This window comes from Oenanthe melanoleuca, chromosome 3, assembly GCF_029582105.1.
Source record: "Oenanthe melanoleuca isolate GR-GAL-2019-014 chromosome 3, OMel1.0, whole genome shotgun sequence".
Classification (NCBI taxonomy): Eukaryota; Metazoa; Chordata; class Aves; order Passeriformes; family Muscicapidae; genus Oenanthe; species Oenanthe melanoleuca.
In genome coordinates this window covers 23,754,853-23,778,307 of record NC_079336.1, presented here as the reverse complement: position 1 = coordinate 23,778,307, position 23,455 = coordinate 23,754,853, and the positions used below count along the sequence as shown (strand labels likewise).

Sequence of the window (23,455 nt, the reverse complement as noted above, 5' to 3'; positions counted from 1 at the left end):
GCGCCGGGATGTGCGTCCGGGTTGGGTCGGCCCCAGCGAGCGCTTTCCTCTCGCCCTCCTGCCCGGCTCTTCCCTGCGCCCCTCCGCCGCCGCGCCCGGGCGGGAGCGCCGCCCGCCCGCTGAGGGTTGGTGAGAGGGGCGCGGGCGGGCAGGGGAGCGGGGCCGGGGCCGGGGCCGCGGGCAGGGCGGGCGGTGCCGCTGGGATGGATCCCCGCGCCGAGACCCGAGCGTGGCTGCCGCTGTTCTCGCCCAAAAGGGCCATCCGGCCGCTCCGGCTAGCCGGTGTGGGCTGATGCAGCCGAGGAACATCATCGGTGTGAGCGAGCCGAGCGAAGGGATCGGGTTCGCCGCGCTCTGCCGGCACGGTGTGAGTGGCGATGGGCACAGCCTTCAAACGGGAGTATTTGCCCTCCTTCGAAAGGAGGGTGAGCTCATTCTTGGGAGGAAATTTGCCACTCTGCAGCTACCGAATGTTGCTGTGATGATATCCCGGCACAGCAAAACTTAGCTTCTGTCAGGTGGGCAGTGATAAAGTTGTAGCAAGTCCGAGGGCGGTCAAGAGAGACTTCACAGCCTTGGAACAACTGGCTAAGGGAGAAGGAACACAAGCAGTGTTCTCTTCTGGCCTTCCAATGAATAGGGAATGAAATAGGAGGAAAGAGGAAGAGCCTGGTGTTACAGGCAGGATTTTGTTTTTTGGTGGTGGGTCAGTTCTACTCAATAGCCACGGCTGCTGGCAATAGATGGGGTACACGTGTTTCAAAGGAGGAAATTACAGTGCATAGGACTCACTGAAGGAGTTTTAGACCCGATGTGAAGGGGAAAAGGGGTAAAACCAAGCTCCCTAGAGAAAAGTTTGGGGGAGGCATGTATTCGAGGGATGGAGGTTCAGAGAGTGGTGGTGAATAGATTTAAATCCATCTGGCAGCTGGTTGCTAGTGGTGTTCCCCAGGGCTTAGTGCCAGTCCTTTTTAATAACTTTAGCAATGATCTCGATGAAACGATCACATGCACCCTCAGCCAGTTTGCAGGTGACACTGGGTTGGGTGGGAGTGTTGGGCTGCTGAAGGGTAGGAAAGCTCTGCAGAGGCATCTGGATAGGTTGGATTGATGGCCCAAGGCCAGTTGCGTGAGATGAAACAAGGCCAAGTGCCAGCTCCTGCACTTGGGTCACAACGCTGTGTAGAGCTACAGGCTGGGGACAGAGTGCCTGGAATGGGACCCAGTGGAAAAGGACCTGGGAGTGCTGGTCACAGCAGCTGAACATGATCAGTGTGTGCCCAGGTGCCAGGAAGGGCAGTGGCCCCTGGCCTGTATCAGCCATGGTGTGGCCAGCAGGAGCAGGGCAGGGATTGTCCCCTGTGCTCAGCACTGCTGAGGCCACACCTCGAGTGCTGTGTCCAGTTCTGGCCCCTCACTGTGAGAAGGACACTGAGGGGCTGGAGGGTGTTGAGGTGCAATGAGGTGAAGGGTCTAGAACACAAGTCCCGTGAGAAATGGCTGAGAGAGCTTGGGGTGTTTAGCCTGGACAAAAGGCTTTCTTTTCTTTTATTGCTTTCTACAACTGCCTAAAAGGAGGTTGTAGCAAGGTGGGAGTTGGTCTGATCTGCAAGTAGCAGGTGATAGGACAAGACGAAATGGCCTCAAGTTGTGCCAGGGGAATTTTAGGTTGGTTATTAGAAAAAATTTCTTCACTGAAAGTGTTATCAAGCATTGGAGCAGGCTGCCTGGGGCAGTGGGGCAGCATCACCATCCCTGGAGGTATTTTAAAAATATGTGCACATGACACTTAGGGACATGGTTTAGCACTTGCAGTGTTGGGTTAATGATTGGACTTACTGATCTTTGAGGTCTTTTCCAACATTAACGATTCTGTGATTTTGTAGTTCAGTGCCTCCATTTCTTCCTCATTAAGGAAAAAAGCCACCAAAACATCAGTGAAATATCCTTGCAATAAACCAAATAAATTTTTCTCTACTTCCAATTTTTATTAGTTTTCAATTACTAAGTGTCAGACCAAAGCTAGTTAAATAACTTGCCTGAGGTCACTTAAGCAATCTGTGACAGAGACAGAAATAAATTGTACTATCTATATGCACCCTAATCTGTGTGATCATCTTGCCTCTTGCTTTGTATTCACAGCATTTTTATGAACATAATAGCTATTTACTTTGTTGACAGAATCAGTAGTTTCCTGAATAAACCAGAGAGTCACCTGAGACGCAAAGATGTTGGAAGAAGATATGGAGGTGGCCATCAAGGTGGTAGTAGTAGGAAATGGAGCTGTTGGGAAGTCCAGTATGATTCAGCGATATTGCAAGGGGATTTTTACAAAAGACTACAAGAAAACTATTGGTGTAGATTTCCTGGAAAGACAGATCCAGTATGTATTAAACAGATGACATACTATTGATTTTTACCTCTCTCTCTATTTCTTTTTTCTGTTGTAATCCTGAAATTGACGAAGGCTTGGAAAACAAGACCTGCTGTTTCTGAAGCACACTAAAGGCAGTTGTTTTCTCTTTTGCACTGTGGGCTAGTTATACCCTTTATTCTCTGTCCAAAATTTAAAATAATAAATAAAATTTAGAATCTCTGCCATACCAAGCTCTTTGACAAGTTTGCTTTGTATTTACCACCTGTTGATTATTTGTAAATTTTTTTTTTGTAATTTCTTGTGAAGAAGTGAAACTGCTTATATAAAAGAATTTCACAAATTTATTAGCTAATATAGAAAAAATTACTGTGAAAAAATTAGAGACTTTATGCAGTATAAGCAGGTAATACCCAATTATGTTTGGTAAAGTGGAAAATCTTATGATAGTGAGATGTAAGAAAATTCTATAAATTCTACAAGCTGATTAAAAAGACAAAAGCACTGGTCTTCAGGCACCTAGATTTTGTTCTGATGTCTATATTATTTTTGTAGAGGGAAATGTAGAGGAGGAAGAGGAAAATGTAATACAGATTATCTGTAAAGAGCATATAATGTATAATTGCCATAGTATGTTATGAAGGTGAATGAATATTAATAATAAGTTACATTATGTTTAAATCCAGTTAAATTTTATTTGGATTGCTCTTACAGTGTAGAAACAGAAGTATTTCCATGTCAATTGTTTTGATTTGTTCCTGTTACTGTATTGATCATGAAACTTGTTTATTTCAGAGTTAATGGGGAAGATGTCAGGCTGATGTTATGGGACACTGCAGGTCAAGAAGAATTTGATGCAATAACTAAGGCCTACTATAGAGGTGAAAATACCATGTTTGTTGTTCAGTAGTTGTTGGGTTTCCTTGGTCTGCATAGCTCTAAAATATTCTCCTGTCTTTGTATTAAGAATTTTAGTTATTTCATGTGTGTGCAATGCATGTTTAGTTCAGCTTTTTCAGTTCTTAAATATTTTTCTCTTTGTGCAAGTTCCTTGTCTTAATTATATCTACTTTATGCAGTAGTACCCTTTAGAAAACATTGAATGAAATGAGACTAATATCTGCACAGAAACTGGACAAAAAAACTGGACAGAACATAAATATTCAAACTATCAGATGCAAATGTATATTTTCCCTCTAAAAGTGTTTCATTACTTTGAAAATATTGAATGAAATGAGATAAATATCTGTACAAAAAGTGGATAGAATGTAGACATTCAAACACTCAGATGTAAATGTGTATCTTCCCTCTAGAAGTGTTTCATTACTTCTGTGACACACACATTTGTAAATATTCCAAAAACTCTGGATGAGGCACATAGTAATTAATCTAAGGAGGGGATGTCCACCAGTCATGCTAGAAAAAGAGTTTACAGGGCACAGCAGTTTTTTTGCTAGTATTGTCTGCCTTGAATATGTTAGAACAAGAGCAGTAACAAAAGCCTATTTACTTCATAAAATAAACTGTATTTGTTGTGTAAAGGCAGGTTATCTATTTAACCAGTTACAAATTGTATACTTAAGCTTTCTGTGCTTATAGTTTAACAATGGCTCTGTAAATATTTCTCTTCGGTTTTTTAAATGGGAGAGATAAAAATTACTTAGCAAAGATTCCACTGTTCAGTTCTTGCAAACTAATTACCTGAGGTGGTATATGGTGTATATATATTACCTGAGGTGCTATGGTATAAAATTAACTCATTCAGAGATAAAATAATGATTGTGCCAAGCTGTTTCAGGGTGTTACAGTCTTAGGATCTTTTTATGTTTCATAGTCAATTTGCTAATAGGTGGATTTTTTTTGGTAATATTTCTTGTTGTTGCCTTTGATTGATGATTACTATTTCCTTAGAAATGTGTATTTCCTTTGTCATGTGGATGTAGATAATATACAGCTGATGAGTTGAGCATACAAATCTTAGATGGTGGTAGTTGATTCTCTTGCAGCTTCCTTTTTACTGTCCTGGCCTTTAGGCTTGCTCTCCCCAGTTGTTTCAAGCCAAAGGCTTGTTCTCCTAAATTCTGTGACTGATAGGCTAGAATATGGAGCATTGAGAAGAGCTCAGAAGTACACCTACTGGCTTCACTTACCACAAGCAACCTGATGGTTTAAAAACAAAATTAAGAATTTACAAGAGTATCTTGAAATTTTGGTCATGACTCACGCCCTGCATAGTGCTCTTAGATCTCTGCCTTGGAGTTCTTTGTACAGAAGTTCTTTGCTGTGAAGTGGAGCACAATTGTACACATTGTAGCAGCATGATGAGCATATCATGAGTAGTTCAAGGTGTCAGATGCAGGGACTGCTCTACACTAGACTTTGACTCATGAAGGACAAGGAAAATCAAAAGGGCCTGGAATGAAATTTTGGTCTGGCCTCAGCAATCACACTATTATAGAAGCAAGAAGTCAAGCTTACTTTGTAAAGGATTTTATTGCTAATTATTGCTGCTAAGGGGAGGACACCTCTAAGATAGGTAAGGTAGCTGCTAGCTGTTAATTTAAGGTTTGCTTCTCCCACAGGTCAGTGTCCCGCTTCATTGCACTAGGGCTTATGTACTCCCCTGGGACACTGTGTGTTGTCAGTTCTTCAGTGCTCACACATGAATGCTTCAGAGCCTGTCTCTGAGTGTTGTCCAGGGACCAAATTCATTCAGCCTTGTAGAGAATTGGAGCTGACAGTGGATATGTCGTGTGGTTTTCTATGTGCAGGCAAATGTGTGCAGCCAGTGTAGGTGCATGCCCACAATCACACAGTGCAAGGAGTCCAGCAGCCTAAATTGAGAGTTGAAGAGAATTAAATACATACACTGTATGTATTTAATAATTTCCTTTTTTTGTATTGTCCCATGCATCTTCTCATCACTTTCTAGGTGATCGAAGTCAAATGTTTCTCAAGGCAGTATTTGATAATTTCTTCATGCATGTATCCTCTTCCTTCTGCTACCACTGGTATATCTTGAAGATCCTTGTTAGGTTTTTGATGGAAAACAAACATCTTGCTCATTAGTGTGTTACTCAGTTGCTGATTAGTCAGATTGTCAGGATCCTCATTTTATTGCAAAATAGTTCATTCTTCATAATCAAGCCTTCATAGGGTTGCTTTAGTTTACATTTGTTAACCCCTTTTGTCTGTAGCAAGTATGATAACAGATGGCCTGCAATACTGCCCTGATACAGTTCTTTTAGATACTGTTCAGGAGACATTAAATCCTTCTGAGTCTGTTAAAGACAGCCAGGATCCACAGAAGTTAGAACATCAGCAATAAACAAGAATTTCTGGATGATGATACTGGATTTTGATTTTAGTGAGATTGAACAAGTCACCATCAGTTTTATAGGGAACAGTACTTTCTATCATAGCCTGGAAAAGCTGAGGCAAAGTACTGAGTGAAATGAGTAGGGTCAGGTATAAAGCCCTGTGAGAGTCCCCTCATGGCAAGAAATTTCCTTATATTTTTTCTATAACAAGGGCTTTGTACCATTTTGAAAGGAAAAAAAATGTGGTTATGGCATCTATGGGGATAAGATAGTCTGCTGAGGATCTCTGAGACCGAGTCAGCTGACAAGCCTATGCTTTACTTGAATTAAGTAGCACTAGTCTCTAAATCTTTTTCTGAATTGCTCCAGGTATAAATATTATGTCAGTGATTCTGCAGGCAGTTGGAACACCTTAAAATATAGAGGAATTATCAATGCAGTAATTGCACACAATGTCATTTTCTTCAGTACTTCAAAGTAGCTTTATGGAACAGCTTCTTACAAAAGAACTTTAAAAATATTCATTGAGAACATCCTGAGCTGTTATGCTCCTGTTTGACACTGTTCTGAGCCTTTGCTGCTGGTGCCTGTTGCACATAATGTGTTCTGTGACAGAGGTGGTGTGTGACTCCATTAGCAGAGCATGACTGAGATAGTCATGTTACTGACTCTTGAGTACTGTCAGTGCCTGCAAAAAAAAGGTGTTTACGTGACTAAATTCTAGGGTTTGTCTTTTTTTTTTCTCTTCAGAACTCTTAGTTGGATATTATAATTTCTTAAATTGTTTATGTTTTCAATAAAAATACTGAGTATTTAGCAGATCTCTTTAAGATTAAAAGAATTTGCATATTAAAATCTGCCCTGCAGTATCTTCTGTTGAACTCTGTTGCCATACTAACTTCTGCACCATACTGAAAAACACACTTAAGAAAAATCAGAGTTGATACTGTTTTGCATTGAACCTAAGAGGAAAACTTTTTTCTTCTCTTCTTAAATAAGCATCTTACAGACTTATTGGGTTAATTGTCTGATGCTTATGGTCCAGTGATCGAAAACTTTGGCAGATGCTTGGAAATACACAATTGCATGAGTGTATAGAATTTGTCATTGTTGAAGACACTTTGTTTTACTGTTGTTTATTGTAAAAATCTTGAAGGTCCTCAGAAGTATTTCAGTTTGCTTCTTTATTGAAGCCTGTCATATAATTCCCTTTTGAAATTAATATGGGCAAGCTGAGGTATTTCTACTGTACTTGACCACTGCATTCTACCTGTACTATATGTATACTGAATAAGGTCTGATGTAATATTCTGCCTTCTCTTTACTTACCTCATGGTAGGGCTTTTCCCTCTAAACTTACCTCTAAACCTGTGGTAGCATTCAGAAAGAATGAGTGGAAGGAGAAAGATGAAGTGAAGGTGTCTTAGTTTGGAAACTTCACAAAGGATTTCTTGGTCTTAAAACTGAACAACATGATGAGATTGTTTACAGATTGTGGGAGTACTTTAAAAAATGCTCTCATCTCCATTAAGCTACTTTGTGAGATAACAGGGAAACTAATCTGCTTTGGAAAGAATAATGAATTTTTCACCTATGTCACAGGAACTGCATCAGAATAATTGCATACTTTAGAGTACAGTGTGGGTAGTAGGGAAAACAGAAATAATAGGGGAAGTTATGGAAGGCTGCATTGCTGCTTTTTTACTGGTAGAGCTTCAGTTGAAATTCTAAGGGTAGTTCTTACTGTTTTGTATAAAACCATACCAGAGGAGTCTTAATATGCAAGTGGAAGAATGTTAAAGAGCATAGGAAATCTTTCTCAAGATAGGCTGAACTTGGCTTTTGAAAAGCTAAATAAAAGCAAACCTAATAAGAGAACTTGTGTGCTTTGTGTCAGAGAAATACGAAGATAACCAGAATACAGGAATTGGGAGTACTTTGTGAAACTCTGAGATAAAATTCATACTGATCAAAAATTGTTCATGCTATATGATATTAATTTGAGATGTTCACCACAAGATTATAGTAGAGTCTCAAAAACACTGGCTATCTATTCTTTTCATACTCTATTACTAAATAACTAGTTTATTGAAGGCATATAAATAATGACGTGTGCGAAGAAAAGCAGTTTCTGAAAACAACAAAGGGCTACTGGACAGTCAAAAGAACACACACTAATATTTCAGCTGTGCAAGTACCTTCTCAGTATCCATGGAGTTAACTATTGTTTATTTTTAGACTATCTGCTAGTATTAATTAGAAACACACTTATTTTCCCCAAAAAGCTACTAACAACTTACTTGAAATAATCACAACTTCGTCTGAAAACATATCTTCTGCTTTTCAGAATCCAAATCACTGTACCACAAAAAACAGTGTGAAATGTGCTTTACAGATGCTGCATACAGGAAAAAAAAATTGCCTTCTGGCCTCCATTAATCTGTCTGTAAAACAGCAATAAAAGAATCTCCCCTTCCCTTTTTCCAACCTTTCCAGATCTCCTGTTCCTTTCCCCTTCATGCATTCAGTATGCTGGAATTAGCTTTAAATGTAACAGACCCATAATCATCATGAAGATGGCTGTAATGATCAGAATAACATGGCAATGAATTTTTATTTAGGGAATCTGTGACCAGGTGTTTGACATAAGCTGGTGGTAAAAGTGCATGTTTATGGGAATAACTTGAAAAATCTCTCATATTTTAAATACATTACAATTTATTTTTTCTGTTGTTTATTGGCTAATTTGTGTGTATTTGTATTTGTAATTTATTTGTATATTTCTAGGAGCCCAGGCTTGTGTTCTTGTGTTTTCTACAACTGACAGAGAGTCCTTCAAAGCAATCCCTACCTGGAAGGAAAAAGTTGTGACTGAAGTTGGAGATATTCCCACAGTTCTTGTGCAGAATAAGATTGATCTTCTTGATGACTCTTGCATAAAGAAGTAGGAGCTCTATTGTACTACTTCTAAAGATCAATACATGCCCTCTTATACATAAGTTTTAAAAAAAGAAAGTGGGACTTTCTGGTGCAATGTCACTTTTCACCAATGTCCTGCATCCAGACATGCCCTAGAAGGTCACGGGGCAGATGTTGCTGCATGAGTGTAGATACTTGGGCAGATGTGCTGCAAAGCTAGGAGCTTTCTGTTTGTTTCATGCTGCATCCCGAAGCCAAAAGGAATAGAGGAATGACATGAAAAGTTTGGTTCTGGCATAATATGATTCACATCCTTTTTTTTTTTTCCTCAGCTCAGAAAATCTAAAATATAAATTTTCTCTCTTGTTAAAATTCAGTTACTTCTAAACAGTGCTGTGCACCAGTCTAGGCACATTGTCAGGCTAGGAATGCTTGCTAATATCCTTTGCTTTCTTTAATTTGTTTTTTATTTTTCATTTTTATCAAAACATTGTAACTCTGTAGAAATATGTTGTGGTAATACTCTCAAACTGCATGGTGCTGAATCTTCCTTGCTGTATTTTTCTTTAGAGATTTTATTGTCAGTTCATTCTGCCATTGTGTATGTGACCAATTTCATTATTGTCATAAAATCAGCTTAACAAATGCTTTTATTTACCACAGCATTTCATGTAGAAAATAATGCATGACCAAGTTCTCCACTTATTCAATTTCTGTCATCTTCCTGAGAGATTTAAATTATTTCTTCTTTTTTGTTGTTTCCTGCACTGGCTTTCTTTGTTGTCTGTTTGCTATCATTGATGGCATAAATCAGCTTCTACTTCCTCTGCAAAGAATTCTGAGGATTTTTCAAAGGAAAAGCAAAATTGCATTTGAACTCCTCCTTTGTTCATGGTATGTCACTTAGGTTTGGTTCTCAGAATACACTGTCTGCCTCAGTAACATAATCTTTCAGATGATGTGATTTTCCTTAGGGAAGTATTCATAAGTTTCTTAAACTTTAACATAAGTTCTTTTTCACTTCACAGAAAAAAAGTAATTCTTGATTTCATCTGTGCACTCATCCGATTGCATAGCATACTGCTTCTTTAAGATATACTTAAGGATTAATTTTTGTTGTTTAGAGTTTGCAGTGATACAGTGCTGTTAATTACAAACTCCTTCCTTTTGATTTCACCAACACCCTTCTTCAAACCCTTAGGAAGTTTTATTTAATGAAGTCAGTAAATACTGGAAAGAATTCCTTTGAGTCATAAAGAAACTGCATGTAAAATACCTTATTTTTATAGTGGAGATACTGTAAAGAAACTAGGGATTAGGTATTTTTTGACTGTCTTGAATTTTAACTTAGCATGAAGCATTTTGTCTGTAAGAATAAATGCTGACAAATGAACCAAATAAGGACTTACAAAGTCGATTTGTGTGTTGTGCAGTGAGGAGGCAGAAGCGCTGGCCAAGAAGCTGAAAGTGAGGTTCTACCGAGCGTCTGTGAAGGAGGATCTGAACGTGAGCGAAGGTAGGAGGTGCCGCCGGGGGAACGTGTAATGCTGTTTCCTGCCGTGTCCTGCCGTGTCCTGCCGTGCCCTGCTGTGTCCTGCCATGTCCCACTGTGTCCCGCTTTGTCCTGCATGTCCTGCCATGTCCTGCCGTGTCCTGCCGCTGCTCCATAGCCCTGAGCATCCCCCAGGCTGTGGCCAGCTCATACTTACACATGCTGTGGCAACCCTCTGTATTCAGTAGCTGCATGCCTTAGACACAGCTAAAATTACCAGATATCAGTGGGTTGGGCCCATTTCTTTGTGCACATCCTTCTCTTCCACAAACACACGCAGCTGCAGTGTTTACAAGTGCCAGTGTGTTAAGGCTCCTTAGTCCTAATGACTGACAGTAAACACGAGCTTTTAAAACAAATGCACATAGAAGTTCAATTATTGCAGCTTACAAATCGTTGAACAGATTATTTTTAATTGTAAATAGTTAATAAATCATAGAAATAATTATATCTTAGTCATATTGAAATAAAGTACATTAAAAGATTGCCTCTCTTGCAGTGTTTTGTCTACTGGTGATATTTGATTAGTTCCTAAGTAGCACTTTTAATGGTCTTAATTTCATACGAGTAGTGCTAAAATTTTGAGTCTCTGTCTTTTGTGGGCTGGGTCTGAATAATCATGAACTATACTCCCTAATATATTCTTGTTTAATTAGCCAAGATTAATAGTAAATTCCCTGTTTCTTCTCTGTTAACATCATTCACCATGGGAAAAACATGTAAGAGAAAATGTAAAACTCTTTTGTATCATCTTTAAATGAGTTAAATTGCAAATGTAAATAATCACAACACATCTGGGTTCTGAAAATTCTGCTTTAGTTGTTTTTTTTTTTTCAGTTTCCTAGGTCAACTTTTTATACACCAGTGGAAATGAGGGTACATTAGTTAATCAGAAAAAAGTTATTGCCAAGTTTTATTAATAGACTTACTTCACACGACTACTGTTTTTCTAAGACTCCTTCCAGAAATATGTATATTAAATTCCTACATAATTGTAAAAAGTTCCAAGTTGCATTAGCTGAAACATTTGGCAATATGTGTGCACGAGGGTTTTTTATAAGAGTGTTGAGATATTTCTGTGCAAGATTTCAGTACTGCAAACTGTAAGAGCTGGACAGACACTGGAGTAACCTGGACTCTGCCCAGGTACACAGGCTTGCCCAGAATACTCACCAGGTTGTGCTAACTCTGGAGTGTGAAGTGCATTTTTGTCACCATGCAGAATTTTGATACAATGGCATTATGATGATGATTATTATTTTTAAGCATTCTGTGATGTACCTTTTTTCTTTTTAACTTTCCAGTTTTTAAGTATTTGGCTGATAAATATCTTCAAAAGCTCAAGCAACAAACAGCAGAAGATTCAGAACTAGTACATACAAGCAGTAACAAGATTGGTATGTATACTATAATAAAAAACCCCTAGAAACAGTATTTTGTGCCATCAAAGCTTATGGTCTCATCTGTTTCCTTATGGAGTTAATACAAGGTGAATCAGGGTCTAATTATTACCTCCCTATCTTAGGATATTATTTCTTTCTGTAAAATAACTTTGTGACTCTTTAAGATGATCAAACTGATTGACCACTGACAAGGTGGTCAAACTGATGTACGAAAGTTTCTAGCTAATGCTTGGCAAGTGCTCTTTTACTGAATTCGTTTAAACAAGATTATGCAAGGATTTGAGAAGGATGCTTGTTGGGTTTTTTTAAATGTAATTAGCACTACATGGTATTGCTCATGTCAGTGTGGACTTAAAAGACTCATGGGGAAAGAATCTGGCATGTAATCAGAAAGTGTTTGTAAGTTGCCTTCTGTAAGAAAACACTGAACTTCTTTAAAGCATTTTTAGTTCTTCTTTAAAGCATTTCTGAGTCAGGTAATTTATTTTCCTTAAAGCACTCCCTTTTTATTCAGGCCTTTTACTTACCTTTATATCAACAAAGTTTCTGAATTTTAAATCACCATGTTTTTCTTTGTTATGTTACTCAACTAACCACAAATTTGTGAGTTGGTAACATACACATACAAGTGCATATGCTGCCCTTCAATTATACAGATGCATACCAGCTTTAAATACTGCCTGGCTAGTAATTGCAGCTGCCTCTACTGCCAGTTTAGCTGCAAAATTGACCCAAAATAAGATTTAAAAACTAGTGTATACATTTGAGGGGCTCTATTATGCCTTAGCAGGTGTTATATCTAAAGTGTTAATGTATTTTGTTGCAGGTAGTAAACAAATACAAATACCTCTCTTGTCTGAATTCTGTAGGTGTTTTTAATACAGCTGGTGGAAGTCACTCCAACCAAAATTGTAGCACTTTTAATGGTGGAGATGTCATCAACCTTAAACCCAACAAACAGAGGACCAAGAAAAACAGAAGTCCTTTCAGCAACTGCAGTATACCTTAGACCACTTTTGGAGGAAATTAAGCAACTCAGAGATCTGGATGAAGTTGTGCAATTGAATACAGTATAAAGTCAGCTGTAGAGGTATTTTTACCGGTGCTTTAGCAAATCTTGTGCCTCCTTGAGAGGGTGCATTTAGATGAATTTGCTGATGCCATGGGTTTGTTGTGTGGCGTGAGACACCTGGTGGCAACACACAGAACCGTGGCTGCCTCGTGCACTTTGTACAGATAAGTTGAGCTTTTCCTTTTCCAAGGAATTACTTACACAGCTATGAACTAGGTATTGCTGAATTGCTGAGCACATTTAACGTAAGGATAATATTTACAGTGTAGGTACGGACTGTAACTCATGGCCCAAGGTAATGTAGCAACCTTGCAACTAAATTTCAAAGAAAATATTAGAATTGGTTAGTCAGTACACTACCAAGATAAATGAAGAGCAAAAAAACACTACTTCATTTTATGCCTGACCATATTAATATGGATTCTAGCAGTCCTGTGGGTGCAAGATCCTTGCATTATATATATGTTTGCTAAGGTATATATGTAAACATTTGGGATGAATATCTAGGCTTGGTTCCAGTGTATATGTTACTTGGAGATCAGCTAATGAACATCAAATAGCATCTTCCAATTGTCCTTTGAAAATGTTGCATTTCAGATGAAGCTTTCCAAGCTGCCACTGTGTATGTTTAACTTGCTATTCTCTGGGCCTAAAAGCTTAGACTTAAAAATGTATTGTGCCAAAAATGCTCCTTTATACCTAATGCTATGCTACAGATAAGTAAGTTTGTAAGTTTTTCTCAGTCTTAACAGGTTGAACAAATAACACTAATAGCTATTCAGAAGGAACATAAATTCTTGTTCAAATTTGATTGTTTTATCCTGTGTCGTCTTATGAAAAAGGAGTTTTCAAAATGGTGTTACAAAGTATTTGTCTTATTTGAAATTTTTGCATAGACACCATAGATAACTAAGTTACAGGGATCCAAAAAATTGCAGCTGATTATATTAGAGAGACATTCTTGAATGTCGTCTCAGATTTTAAAGTTAAGGAAACCTAATTCTACAAGATGGGAGTCATGGCAAAAAAATTTCAAAGTGCTTCAGTAATTTTACAGAACTGATTTAGATTTTTAGGAGCCCAAATCTAACTTCAGGATTATTTGAGCTAAGGCTCCTAAATCACTAAGGTGCTTTTAAAAATTCTAAGCAAGATACCTTTTATTTAGCAAAAATGAACACTTTATAATCCTCTTCAAGATCATGCATGCCTTTTAAAAACTATCCATTTTGTTTACATGTTTTTGTATGGTATAATTTTAACTTTCTAAGATTTCTACAAGTCTGCCAGTGACAAATGCAAAATCTGCTGCTTTAAAAAGTCAGAGTTTTAATAGTTTTATAAATGGTGTATGAGAATGAAAATTGGTTGAGTGATCCTGTATATTTTTGAAGGAAGGATTTTTCACTATGTGAATTCATGTAGGAGGCGTGACTGACTTTGTTTCTAAGTCAATGAGTATGAGAACTGAAATGTGTTCTTATTCCCACTGTCTTCAGGGAGAGAAGTGAGTGGCAAGTTATGCACAAACACTAAAAAGATCTCTGAACTCTTTATTTGTGTTTACTGTATTAGACTTTCTACCGAGTACCATGGTTTCTTTGAAAATCTGTTAGAGGTCTCCTGCTGCTGGCAAGAAGGAGGGCACACCATCCTTTTTGCTATTGCAGCAAAACTATATGTTCTTCACCTCGCCTTCTGTGTGTAATGCTTCCTGTATTTTCTCTTGGATAAAGGCCTCTATTTTTTAACAAGTACATTTAATCACTGTGTGTATAAATGGAGTCAAGTCCTATCTGTCTTAGCAGTTTAAGAAGTAAGGTACTTGGGATAAGATAATTGAACATTATGGGGCCACCTCACAACTTAGGGTAGAGTGTATACATCAAGAATTTTGACAGCTGTTTTTAATACAAAAACTTTTACATTTCATTGTCTGTCTGCAAGTTAAATGGGGTTTTATTCATTTTTCATGAAAAACAAACAAAACCACAAAGTGTCTAAAACATCTATTTTTTGCCTTGTTTGACTTTGCACAGTGTCCTGAAAAGTCTTCATTATGTACTATGACAATTGGTACTATTTTTTGTTATGCTGTAGCACATTGTACAAATCATATAGGCTGTTTGTATTTAAAGTATGTCACTATAAACTACTGTTTTAATGACTCAGCAGAAATTTTCACAGGTGGAGACTTGACAGACTTGATAAATTTAAGATATGTTGAAATGTAGTGCATATACTTTAATATAGGAATAGTTATTTGCAGCATTGGGTAACAGTGAGTTTTCATTTTAATCTCATCCTAAATCTAAACTGGACCTTTCTTTACTGAGGAAAAAAGGAAGTGCAGTGCTTGTTCTCCAATATGACTGAGATGGAAACTGCCCAAATTAGCATCTTTCTGGGAAGTGCCCTGCATGTACACTGCTTGAAAATCTTAATTCTTTATTCTACTGGGGTTAGTGTGTAGATGTAAACCAGATGACTTGCATATTGCAGGAACCCTTAGGTATTCACATCACTCTTCAGTGGCACTAATTTTTGCCTTTTGGAATAAGGGACATACCTAACTGTTTTAGCACTTTTGTTGTCCTTCATGAATAATTTTTATTAAAAACATTACTTCATTCCCCACTCAAAGTGTACTCACTAAAATATCATATGTTTCAGTTAGCAAAACCTACAGGTTCAGGGCTGGTAATAAAAATGCTCTTCTCTTTGCATCCCTGGGACTGCACAGTGGGTGAGGATGTAGCTCTGTTACACCTGTGGTACCCTGGATTAAGAGCAAGAGATGCTCGTGCCATAAGACACAAAATTCATTGCACTCCTGTATATTTCTTTTTATACCTCTTGAATAGCTCATTGGCTGTATTATCTGGGTCTTGCCACAAGTTTTTGCCCTTGTCTGATCAAGCTACCACTAGGAGGAAACTTCAGTGATTGTTAATGCCTTAGTGAAATTGAGATTCACTAAAGAGTATGACACTACAGCTTTGTCACTTCTGTGTTGTATCCATTCAGTGAATGGGTGTTCTCCCAGTACGTGGGGCATCGTTAGATGCAAAGCAGTAATGCTAGGGATGTATTTCCAACTGGAAATAGCAAATCTCAAAGTTGTATGACTGATCACACAAATTTTTGTGTTTGTGTGTGTGTGGTTAATTAAAAAAAAAATTAAATATTCCACTTAGGACAATTTTGAAGCTTTCTTATTTTCAGTGTTTCTTAAGGCAGCACTTTTGTAGTCAAAATGCCTGAATTACCACACTGTTAGTCTGATTTCCTGTTTAATTTTTATGCTTCTTATTTTCTTCATTATTGGGCTGCTGCACATCTGACATGAAGTTTTCCCTTGCATCATTTCTGTAGAGGTGGCATAATCTCAAGAGCATTGAGCAGCTGAACCCACAGCACTCTGGGGGTACATGCACAAGACTCAGCAAGCCTGCACTTGAAGCTGTTCATGCACCCTTCAGGCTGAGAGCTCCAGGTGTTTACAGGGAGAATAATCTGCCCTTCTCCTCTGTGGGAGCTCATACAGCAAGCCAACACACATGCTGCTCTCATTCCAGTGACACTACCAGAGCCCCTGCTGCTTTTCTAAGTGTAGACATAAACAGACCTTCAGTTCAAGTTACAGTACCTGCACACTAATTGTACCAAAATTAGTGTAAGGATGGTCCAGCAGGCTCCAGTTCATTGAAACAACATTACCATCTTTTTATAGGAAGCAAAAGTTGTGGAGATCTTCCTAATGCACAAACAGTATTGAGAGAAGAAAATAATTCTCTGTTAAACATGGCATCCAAGCAGGTAATCAAAATTACAGAATGAAAAACACAGCAATGCTTAGATTTAAGATAAAAGGTGCTATAATGGAATAAAAGAAACCTGTTTCTGTTCCATGTCAAAGTGTTCAATATGAGTGATCTAAAAGCAAGATGAATCCTAATATCAAACTAGGCTCATTCGCAGGTTTCTATAGAAAATACTGATAAATAGTTTTTCATTTCTGCCAAACTAACTAAAGTTAAGAAAAATTACAACTTACTGTGGACCAGAAGATACACCACTCTCATTGTGAGGATTAAGAGGCATTGTTACTAGTGGCTTAAATGTAACTGGGTAAAAGAGGAAATGTACATAACTGGTTTAAAAAAAAAAGTCAACATACCATAAATCCTCAAGCAGAAGAATCAGTTTAAAACTGATTATCTTGTGTATGCTGTTCTGTAAAATCCCTGCAAATTAATTCTGCTGTTCTCTTGTGACACTAGTTGCATCCTGCAACTTTAAACGTTTGTTTGCTTATTGTTGGGTCTGATATAAGTCACTACTTTTGTGGTTATATTAAATTGTCAGTATATTAAATTTCAAAAATTGCTGTAACTACAAGCTGTGCAACCTCAATCTGATTGAGAAACGTGTGCTTGATTCTTGTGTGTGTGTTGCCAATAGCTGGGATCCAAGGCAGCACATGAGAGCACTCAAATGAACAAGTGTGGAAACCACAGTCAAACAGAACTTAGCTCTTGCCTCTGATTCCTTTACCATGTGGTTGAAATACAAAATAGGGATTCTTTTCTGCTCTTCCTGGTCATTTTGCTTTTCATGATTGGTCTGGCCAATACAGTGACAAGGTTTAAGTCAAAGATTGTAGACATGGGAAGTGGCATTAAAGTATTTATATATCAAAGATGCCTGGTACATTTTCTGAAAATAAACTGGAAAATAGTCACTAGTGATTATTGGTTGGGGGTTTTGCATTGTTTTAGTATTTTTTCTTTTTTTAGTAAAACATAAATCAGCATCTTTATCCAGGTATCTGAAGAATATCAGAAGTAACATACTCCTGCTTCCTCTTGCATGCAGTTTTGAACACAGAAAATGTGTTTGCTTAACACCTTTATAAGGATTAATTGGCAATGTTTTAGGTTCATTACAGAGGCATTGGACTAGATGAACTTCATCTGTCCCTTTTACCCACCTCTTCTGCAATTCTGTAATAGCACAAGTGCTATAAGAAATAAAAATTCTTTAGGTATTGATGCCTAGAGGAGCTGGAACAGAGGCTACACAGAGTTAAGGGTAATAAAATGGATATGTATTGAGAGGCCTTCAAAGGCCACACCCTGGCAGTACCAGTGCCACAGTCGTGGCCCCTGCCTGGATGGCTCCAAGATGAAAGGAAGAATCATTAAGTTTCATCCTCCTTGCTTGTTTGCCTGCCCTCCTCTTTTCATGTTGTTTATGCTTAGGGCCTGAAGTTTGAAGAAATTGTCTTTGAGTCCTTAGCTGGAATAGGACTGTTTTGTCTTTACCACTCAAGCACAACAGAAAAGTACACTCAAGTGGAACAGAAAAACTTGAGGCATCAGTGTCAGTACAATGAAGACGATCTAAGAAAGAAAACAAAAAACTTTTAGCCTAAATAACCTTATAATGGCCTTAAAAACCCAAATATTTAAGGAATATTCTAAGCAACAAGAATCTGTACAGTTAAGTGTTGCATAGCATGAGCTCTGAAAACAGCCCAGGCCCTGTATTACTGTAAAGACTTTTAATACTGTTGAATAGCTGGAAGGTTTTTTTAAAGTGGAATTACAGAATTAATGTCACCAACTCTTAGAAACTTCTCACAGTCTCAAAGCTGGAACTTGGACTGCATTCGAAGCACCCACCTGAAGTGCCATTTCTGCAAATCAGATGCAGTCACAGTGACCTCATGGCAGCTGAGGTTTCCAATAAGTGCAGCTCTTGAGTTTTCCTGCAGAGGACCTGAGTCCATCCAAGCATTTAAAACCACAGGGCTCCTGACTGTTGGTTGTGCAGAAGACTGATGTTCAGAACTCTCACTGTGCCCTCAGAGCATCCAGGTGTGACACTCCAACTGTAACACCCTAGGCACTGCCACCAAGGCAGCTGTGGTTGGTGGCATCAGTCAGACCCTTCGGGCTTCCTTCAGCTGAGCCAAGTTCAGCACTTGGTGGCTGAGCCACAGAGCCCCCTGCTCCCCTCAGGGCACCACCATCCTTCAGTGAAATACTCCAAGACTGGCCAGGCTACAGGGGGTTACAAAACTCCAGGCACACCCTAAAATCTGCAACTTTTGACCCACACCCACAGAGCTCAGTGAAAATGCACAGCAGTTACTGTGAGTGAGAGGGTGGAAGATAAAAAGCAAACCAAAAACCACTCACATAAAGTTTTGTCCTACACAAGACACAAATACAGTGTTCGCCAGGTGAGAATGTAACCATCTATGGAGCTCTATAGATGATGCAGAAGTGGAGCAGTAGCTGATGTACAATTCCCCTTTCTGTTATCTTTTAAAAACCATGCAGCAATCTCAAAGCTACAATGAGTTTGTGAGAGCAGAAGGGTTCACAGGGCATGGAGGGGGGATTTTGAGTCAGGTCATTTCTAGCCTGGCTGGTGATCCCTGGGATACATGTTGCTTTTCACTTCCTCAGTTACAAACTGGAGCTACCTGTCTATTTCTAGAGAAGCATTGTGACTGGTTTATTCAAAATATTCAAAACCTGCAAAATTATAAATGGTAATAAGTAGGACACTGTGTTGTTTATGAAAATACCATAAACCGTTTATTAATTGTTTTGATTTATTGCCATGATTTGTCTTTTGTCCCCAAAAGTCTGGTTCACACATACTACGTATACAGCAGAGAAAAGCTGAAATCTCATGATAGGACAAAACAACTTTAAAAAAACCCAGGAGAATGGAGGAAAGGCTAGATTTTCAGTTTCTGTCAGTTCAGCAGAAGCACAATTACAATTTGCAATAGAGCAGTATTGACTCTACAGAAGAACTGATAGCATTCCTTATTGCCAAAAGAAAATGCCAATGCTACCAAAACCCATTAAATGCTTGCACCTCGCAATCAAAGATACTTTGGTGCGTGTGGATGTGTATATACGTGTGTGCTCGTACAGAGAATTCTTTTATTGGCTTCTGTGTGCTTCTTATGGGCACTTGCTCATCCTGTGGTTTGCCAGAAGTAGCCAGGAGGATACGTTAATCCTGTTTGGTGTTGCAAGACTGCCGAACAGATGATTTCTGATGCTCCAGCAATGTGATGGACTTTTCAGAATTTTCCAAGTTTCTGAGCAGAGTCTCTAGGCGCCTTTTGATTTTCTTCTGATCCTCAATGGCACATCCGATGACCACAGACTGAAATTTCTGATCGATGGGTCCTGCTGGCACGTCGGACGTGCACGCACCATAAAGTGACATTAAGCGCATTTTGGCGTCTTCCAGATCATCGAGGAGTTTATTGACGATCTCATCGATCATCTTGGTGGCGTGCAGCAGGGATTCCTGCTGCTGCGCGTTGCGGATGGTTTCTACGGAAACCTCCACAGTCAGGGTTCGGCCCATCAGGCGATTAGCAGTCAAATTAAGTTCTTCTCTCTCACCTCAATCCAAAACAAGAAAACATTCTTGGTTACAGGCAAATACTTTCCTGTGCAAATGGCATCATCAAGACATTCAAACTGCTGTAACTTAGTAGTAAACAACTTTTTTTAAAGTAAGTGACAATCAACAAGGTTTCCAGAAGGCAGAAATGAGCTTTTTGCATTTTCCCAAGTCATACTCATTTCACAGAAACCAATGTCTGATTTGAAATGAGGCATTAAACACTACTAAATTGTAAGCAATGTTTTCCCACTGCTGATGTCACTTTAAAGCAAAACATACAGTATTACCAGGAAACATTCAGTAACAGAACTGTCTCATTAAGGACTTCTGTGCCATTCTGAGGGAGAGATTTAGACAAAGAAGACCATAAAGACAAAACCAGATAAAATAAGAGGCCATGAAAAAACTGGTTTTCTGTTTTCAAAAATATGAATACAACACACTTGATACGTAGGCTCTTGAAGAGTCAATAAACCAGCAATTTAAAGCACCTAATAATCAGGTTTAGGGAATATATTTAAAGCCATGAATCACACAACTACGACAATGGTCTTAATCATCAGGTTCTTGCAGGCTTTACACTTTGTAACACTCATTCCTGTCCAGTAGTCAAAATAATTTTCAACTACATCATCATCTCTCCTCCAGCAGAGTAATGTTAATCTAAATTTTGAAAATGTGTCAGTGAACTGAGTATAGGCTTTCACATACACAGTAGTGACATTCATGGTAGTCCATCCACCTGAACAGCATGAATTTAGTCAGGAAGAGGCGATCTCAGGACACTTCAGCAACCTTAGTTGGCTCCAATGCTTGCACCTTTACCAGCAGCAAAGAGAGCTGCTCCTTAAAAGATGGGCTGATTAGACTTTGGGTCAGTTGGAGGGTACAGGAAAGCAGCTTCTCACCTTCACTGATGTGCCTCATATCCTGGCTGTTCTGTATATTGTGGATCATTTCAAGCAGAATTTCTTTCTCTTGCTCCATAGCAGATGCTGCATCACGGAAAGCCTCTACCCTGTACATGGTTGAACCAAACAAAATGTTTAAATAATAAAATAGCTGTTCAGCTATATAGCTGCAAAGAACTGTTGTTTTAAACTTTGGCTTAGAGTAAGTATAGTCAGTTATCCACGAGACAGATTTAATGACCTTCTCAATCTTCACTTTTCAAGACTCAATATAATTTAAAAAAACCAAACAAGTGAAGGGGCAAATGAAAACAACAGCAATTCTATCAAACTTAAATCTTTTATTTTACTGACAGTGCTATTTTGTCCTATTCCATGGTTAATCTGGATATGCAGAGCCTGATGGTACTACAGTCCCATAGCAGAAGTTCTGTAGCCAACTGGCAATTATTACCAGCTGCCTAACTAGGAGAGAAAGGGACTGAATCCCCATCAGGGAACTTGGCAGTGAGGGTGGCAGCTGTAGAGATGGAGGCAGCAAGGGGCCCTGGCTCCCTGTGCCACCTCCAGGCCAGCAGAACCCATGTAATCCACCTGCAAAGCAACAAACTCAAGAAAACTGCAACGCGCCAAACGACCCCTTTCACAAAGGAGAAAACCCTGTGAGCGGGACAAAGCTCACACACTTTTACTAACATGAAAAGGGTTTCCTGGACACAAGTGGTGTGCCTTGGCCACTGGGAGAAGATGCTGGACTGCCTGGCCCCACTGTCACTGGTGCTTCCCATGGGATGATGCTCACTGGGATTCACACAGGGAGGAACCTTCTGTGGGAGCAGCTCCTATTTCTGGGCTTGCAAGGAAGCACAAAACTCCTGAAACCAGACCCCTACTCCAGTCCCATTACTGTGCTGAAACTCACATGTAATGCAGTGAGGCCAAGGGGTAATTCCATCAGAAACTGCTGTCCCTGTAATTATTAGGTCTTGGTAAGGTGTGTGGTTCTGTGCCCACAGCCTGCCCTGCTCCTGGCATGAAGTACAGACCCAGCTCACCGTGGGCAATGTGAAAATGCCACATGAGAAATCAGAGTCCAGTTTCTTAATTCATGTCTTATTCCCCACCACAGTTTTAAAGGGGGGGGGCTTTTGCATTCAGCTGCATAATATGGAAAAGAACACTGGAGAACTCTACTGCAACACTTAGAAGACCTGATACAAAAGAGGGAAATATCCCATTCTCTTGGCTTTTCTCTGAGACTTGAGGGTAGGAGCTTGCATAGAAATTTATTGCACCAAAACCATCAACTCTGCATTCACAGGCTGCACAGAAAAACAAGAATATCATGTGAACCTGGCTGATGGTTTGAGATGCTTGCAATGCACAGCTCAGGAGGTCTAGCTGCATCACGAGAATCCATCCATCTATCCTGAAATGTTTATGAAACCTGGCCAGAAAAGGGGAAACAAACCAAAATATTATTAAGTCTCTTAGGTGCTCCATACTCTTCAACATTCCTGGGCACTGCCCTGAGACAGCAGTGGCTCACTCTGTTCTGGAGATGAGGTCACATCATCTGAGACAGGAACGGAGCTGCTGCTCCTTCCTCACAGGCTGGCTGAAGGCAGGTAACTTCAGGAAAACGGCAGTAAGCGAAAAGAGGGTGAAAGCAGAAGAACAGGAGCATTTGAGGATATAGTCACTCTTCACATGCAGCCTGCTCACGAAATGATTCTGTTTTACAGAATATTTAGCCTAATTTAGTCAGTGAAAGCACAGGCTTCGAGCCTTGCCTTTAATGTTTGTTCTGAAGAGGAGTGGGAAAAGTTAATGCAATGCAAATTCATGCCAAGAGCAAATACTTTTAATTATTATTTTGGACTGGTTAGTAAGAGCAGTGAGGCAGGTAGAGTCATTTCATACTTCAGATGTCTCCACTTTATAATTTAGGAAGTCTAGCAATATTTTCAAAATGCCTTGCCATGCATTTTTAAAAAAACTAGTATTTTCAGAATTAAAAAATGCATTGTGGTCACTGGAAAGTTGTAAATTAAAATTTTGAAGAGCAGAATTTCAATTTTGATAGAGTTTTAAAATCATATTCTGTATATCATTGTACTGACGTAAAAACTAGAGTTCTACCTTCAGTAGGTAGATCAGTCCAAGACTTCCACAGGCTTTGCTGGGTCCTAAGAACAATGTGGAAAAGCTGCATTGCAGAGATGTATCTGAATTGGTTCTAAAGAGAGTGCCTAAAATATCACTGCATCCAAAGGCCAGCTTGGTATGTGAGGTAGGACAGAAAAGCCAAACTGTCAGAATTCATGTTGCATACTGCCAAAAAAGAAAATTACAGTTCACCAGCTAGAGCTTTGATTGACATTAATTTACTAAAGGAAGTACAACCAAATCTTAAGAACTATTTTATTTGCAATAATTGCTTTTTCAGAGTTATTTT

General features: G+C 39.0%; 3 protein-coding genes across 4 annotated transcripts in view; 2 read left to right on the top strand and 1 right to left on the bottom strand.

The window, feature by feature from the left end:
* Positions 1-17,035, top strand: RAB23 (RAB23, member RAS oncogene family). Of its 2 annotated transcripts, none has more exons than XM_056486660.1 (7): positions 1-125; positions 2,182-2,383; positions 3,170-3,255; positions 8,482-8,638; positions 10,047-10,129; positions 11,470-11,562; positions 12,438-17,035. In XM_056486660.1, exons 2-7 carry the CDS (start codon positions 2,229-2,231, stop codon positions 12,575-12,577), a joined length of 714 nt encoding a protein of 237 aa, XP_056342635.1. In that variant the 5' UTR covers positions 1-125; positions 2,182-2,228; the 3' UTR covers positions 12,578-17,035. The 2 variants fall into 2 exon arrangements, with proteins under 2 accessions (XP_056342635.1, XP_056342636.1); XM_056486661.1 differs by having other exon boundaries at positions 1-129.
* LOC130250834 (translation initiation factor IF-2-like) overlaps positions 16,445-23,455 on the top strand; it is a 21,984-nt gene continuing 14,973 nt past the window's right edge. Inside the window, exons 1-2 of the mRNA XM_056486945.1 lie at positions 16,445-16,459; positions 19,925-20,033. Coding sequence (XP_056342920.1) covers positions 16,445-16,459; positions 19,925-20,033 — 124 coding nt within the window. The remainder of the gene's footprint in view (positions 16,460-19,924; positions 20,034-23,455) is intronic.
* BAG2 (BAG cochaperone 2) overlaps positions 18,855-23,455 on the bottom strand; it is an 8,177-nt gene continuing 3,576 nt past the window's right edge. The window contains exons 2-3 of the mRNA XM_056486662.1: positions 20,995-21,104; positions 18,855-20,082 (exon numbers count right to left, since the gene is read on the bottom strand). Of these exons, the coding sequence (XP_056342637.1) occupies positions 19,682-20,082; positions 20,995-21,104 (511 nt within the window). The 3' untranslated portion in view covers positions 18,855-19,681. The remainder of the gene's footprint in view (positions 20,083-20,994; positions 21,105-23,455) is intronic.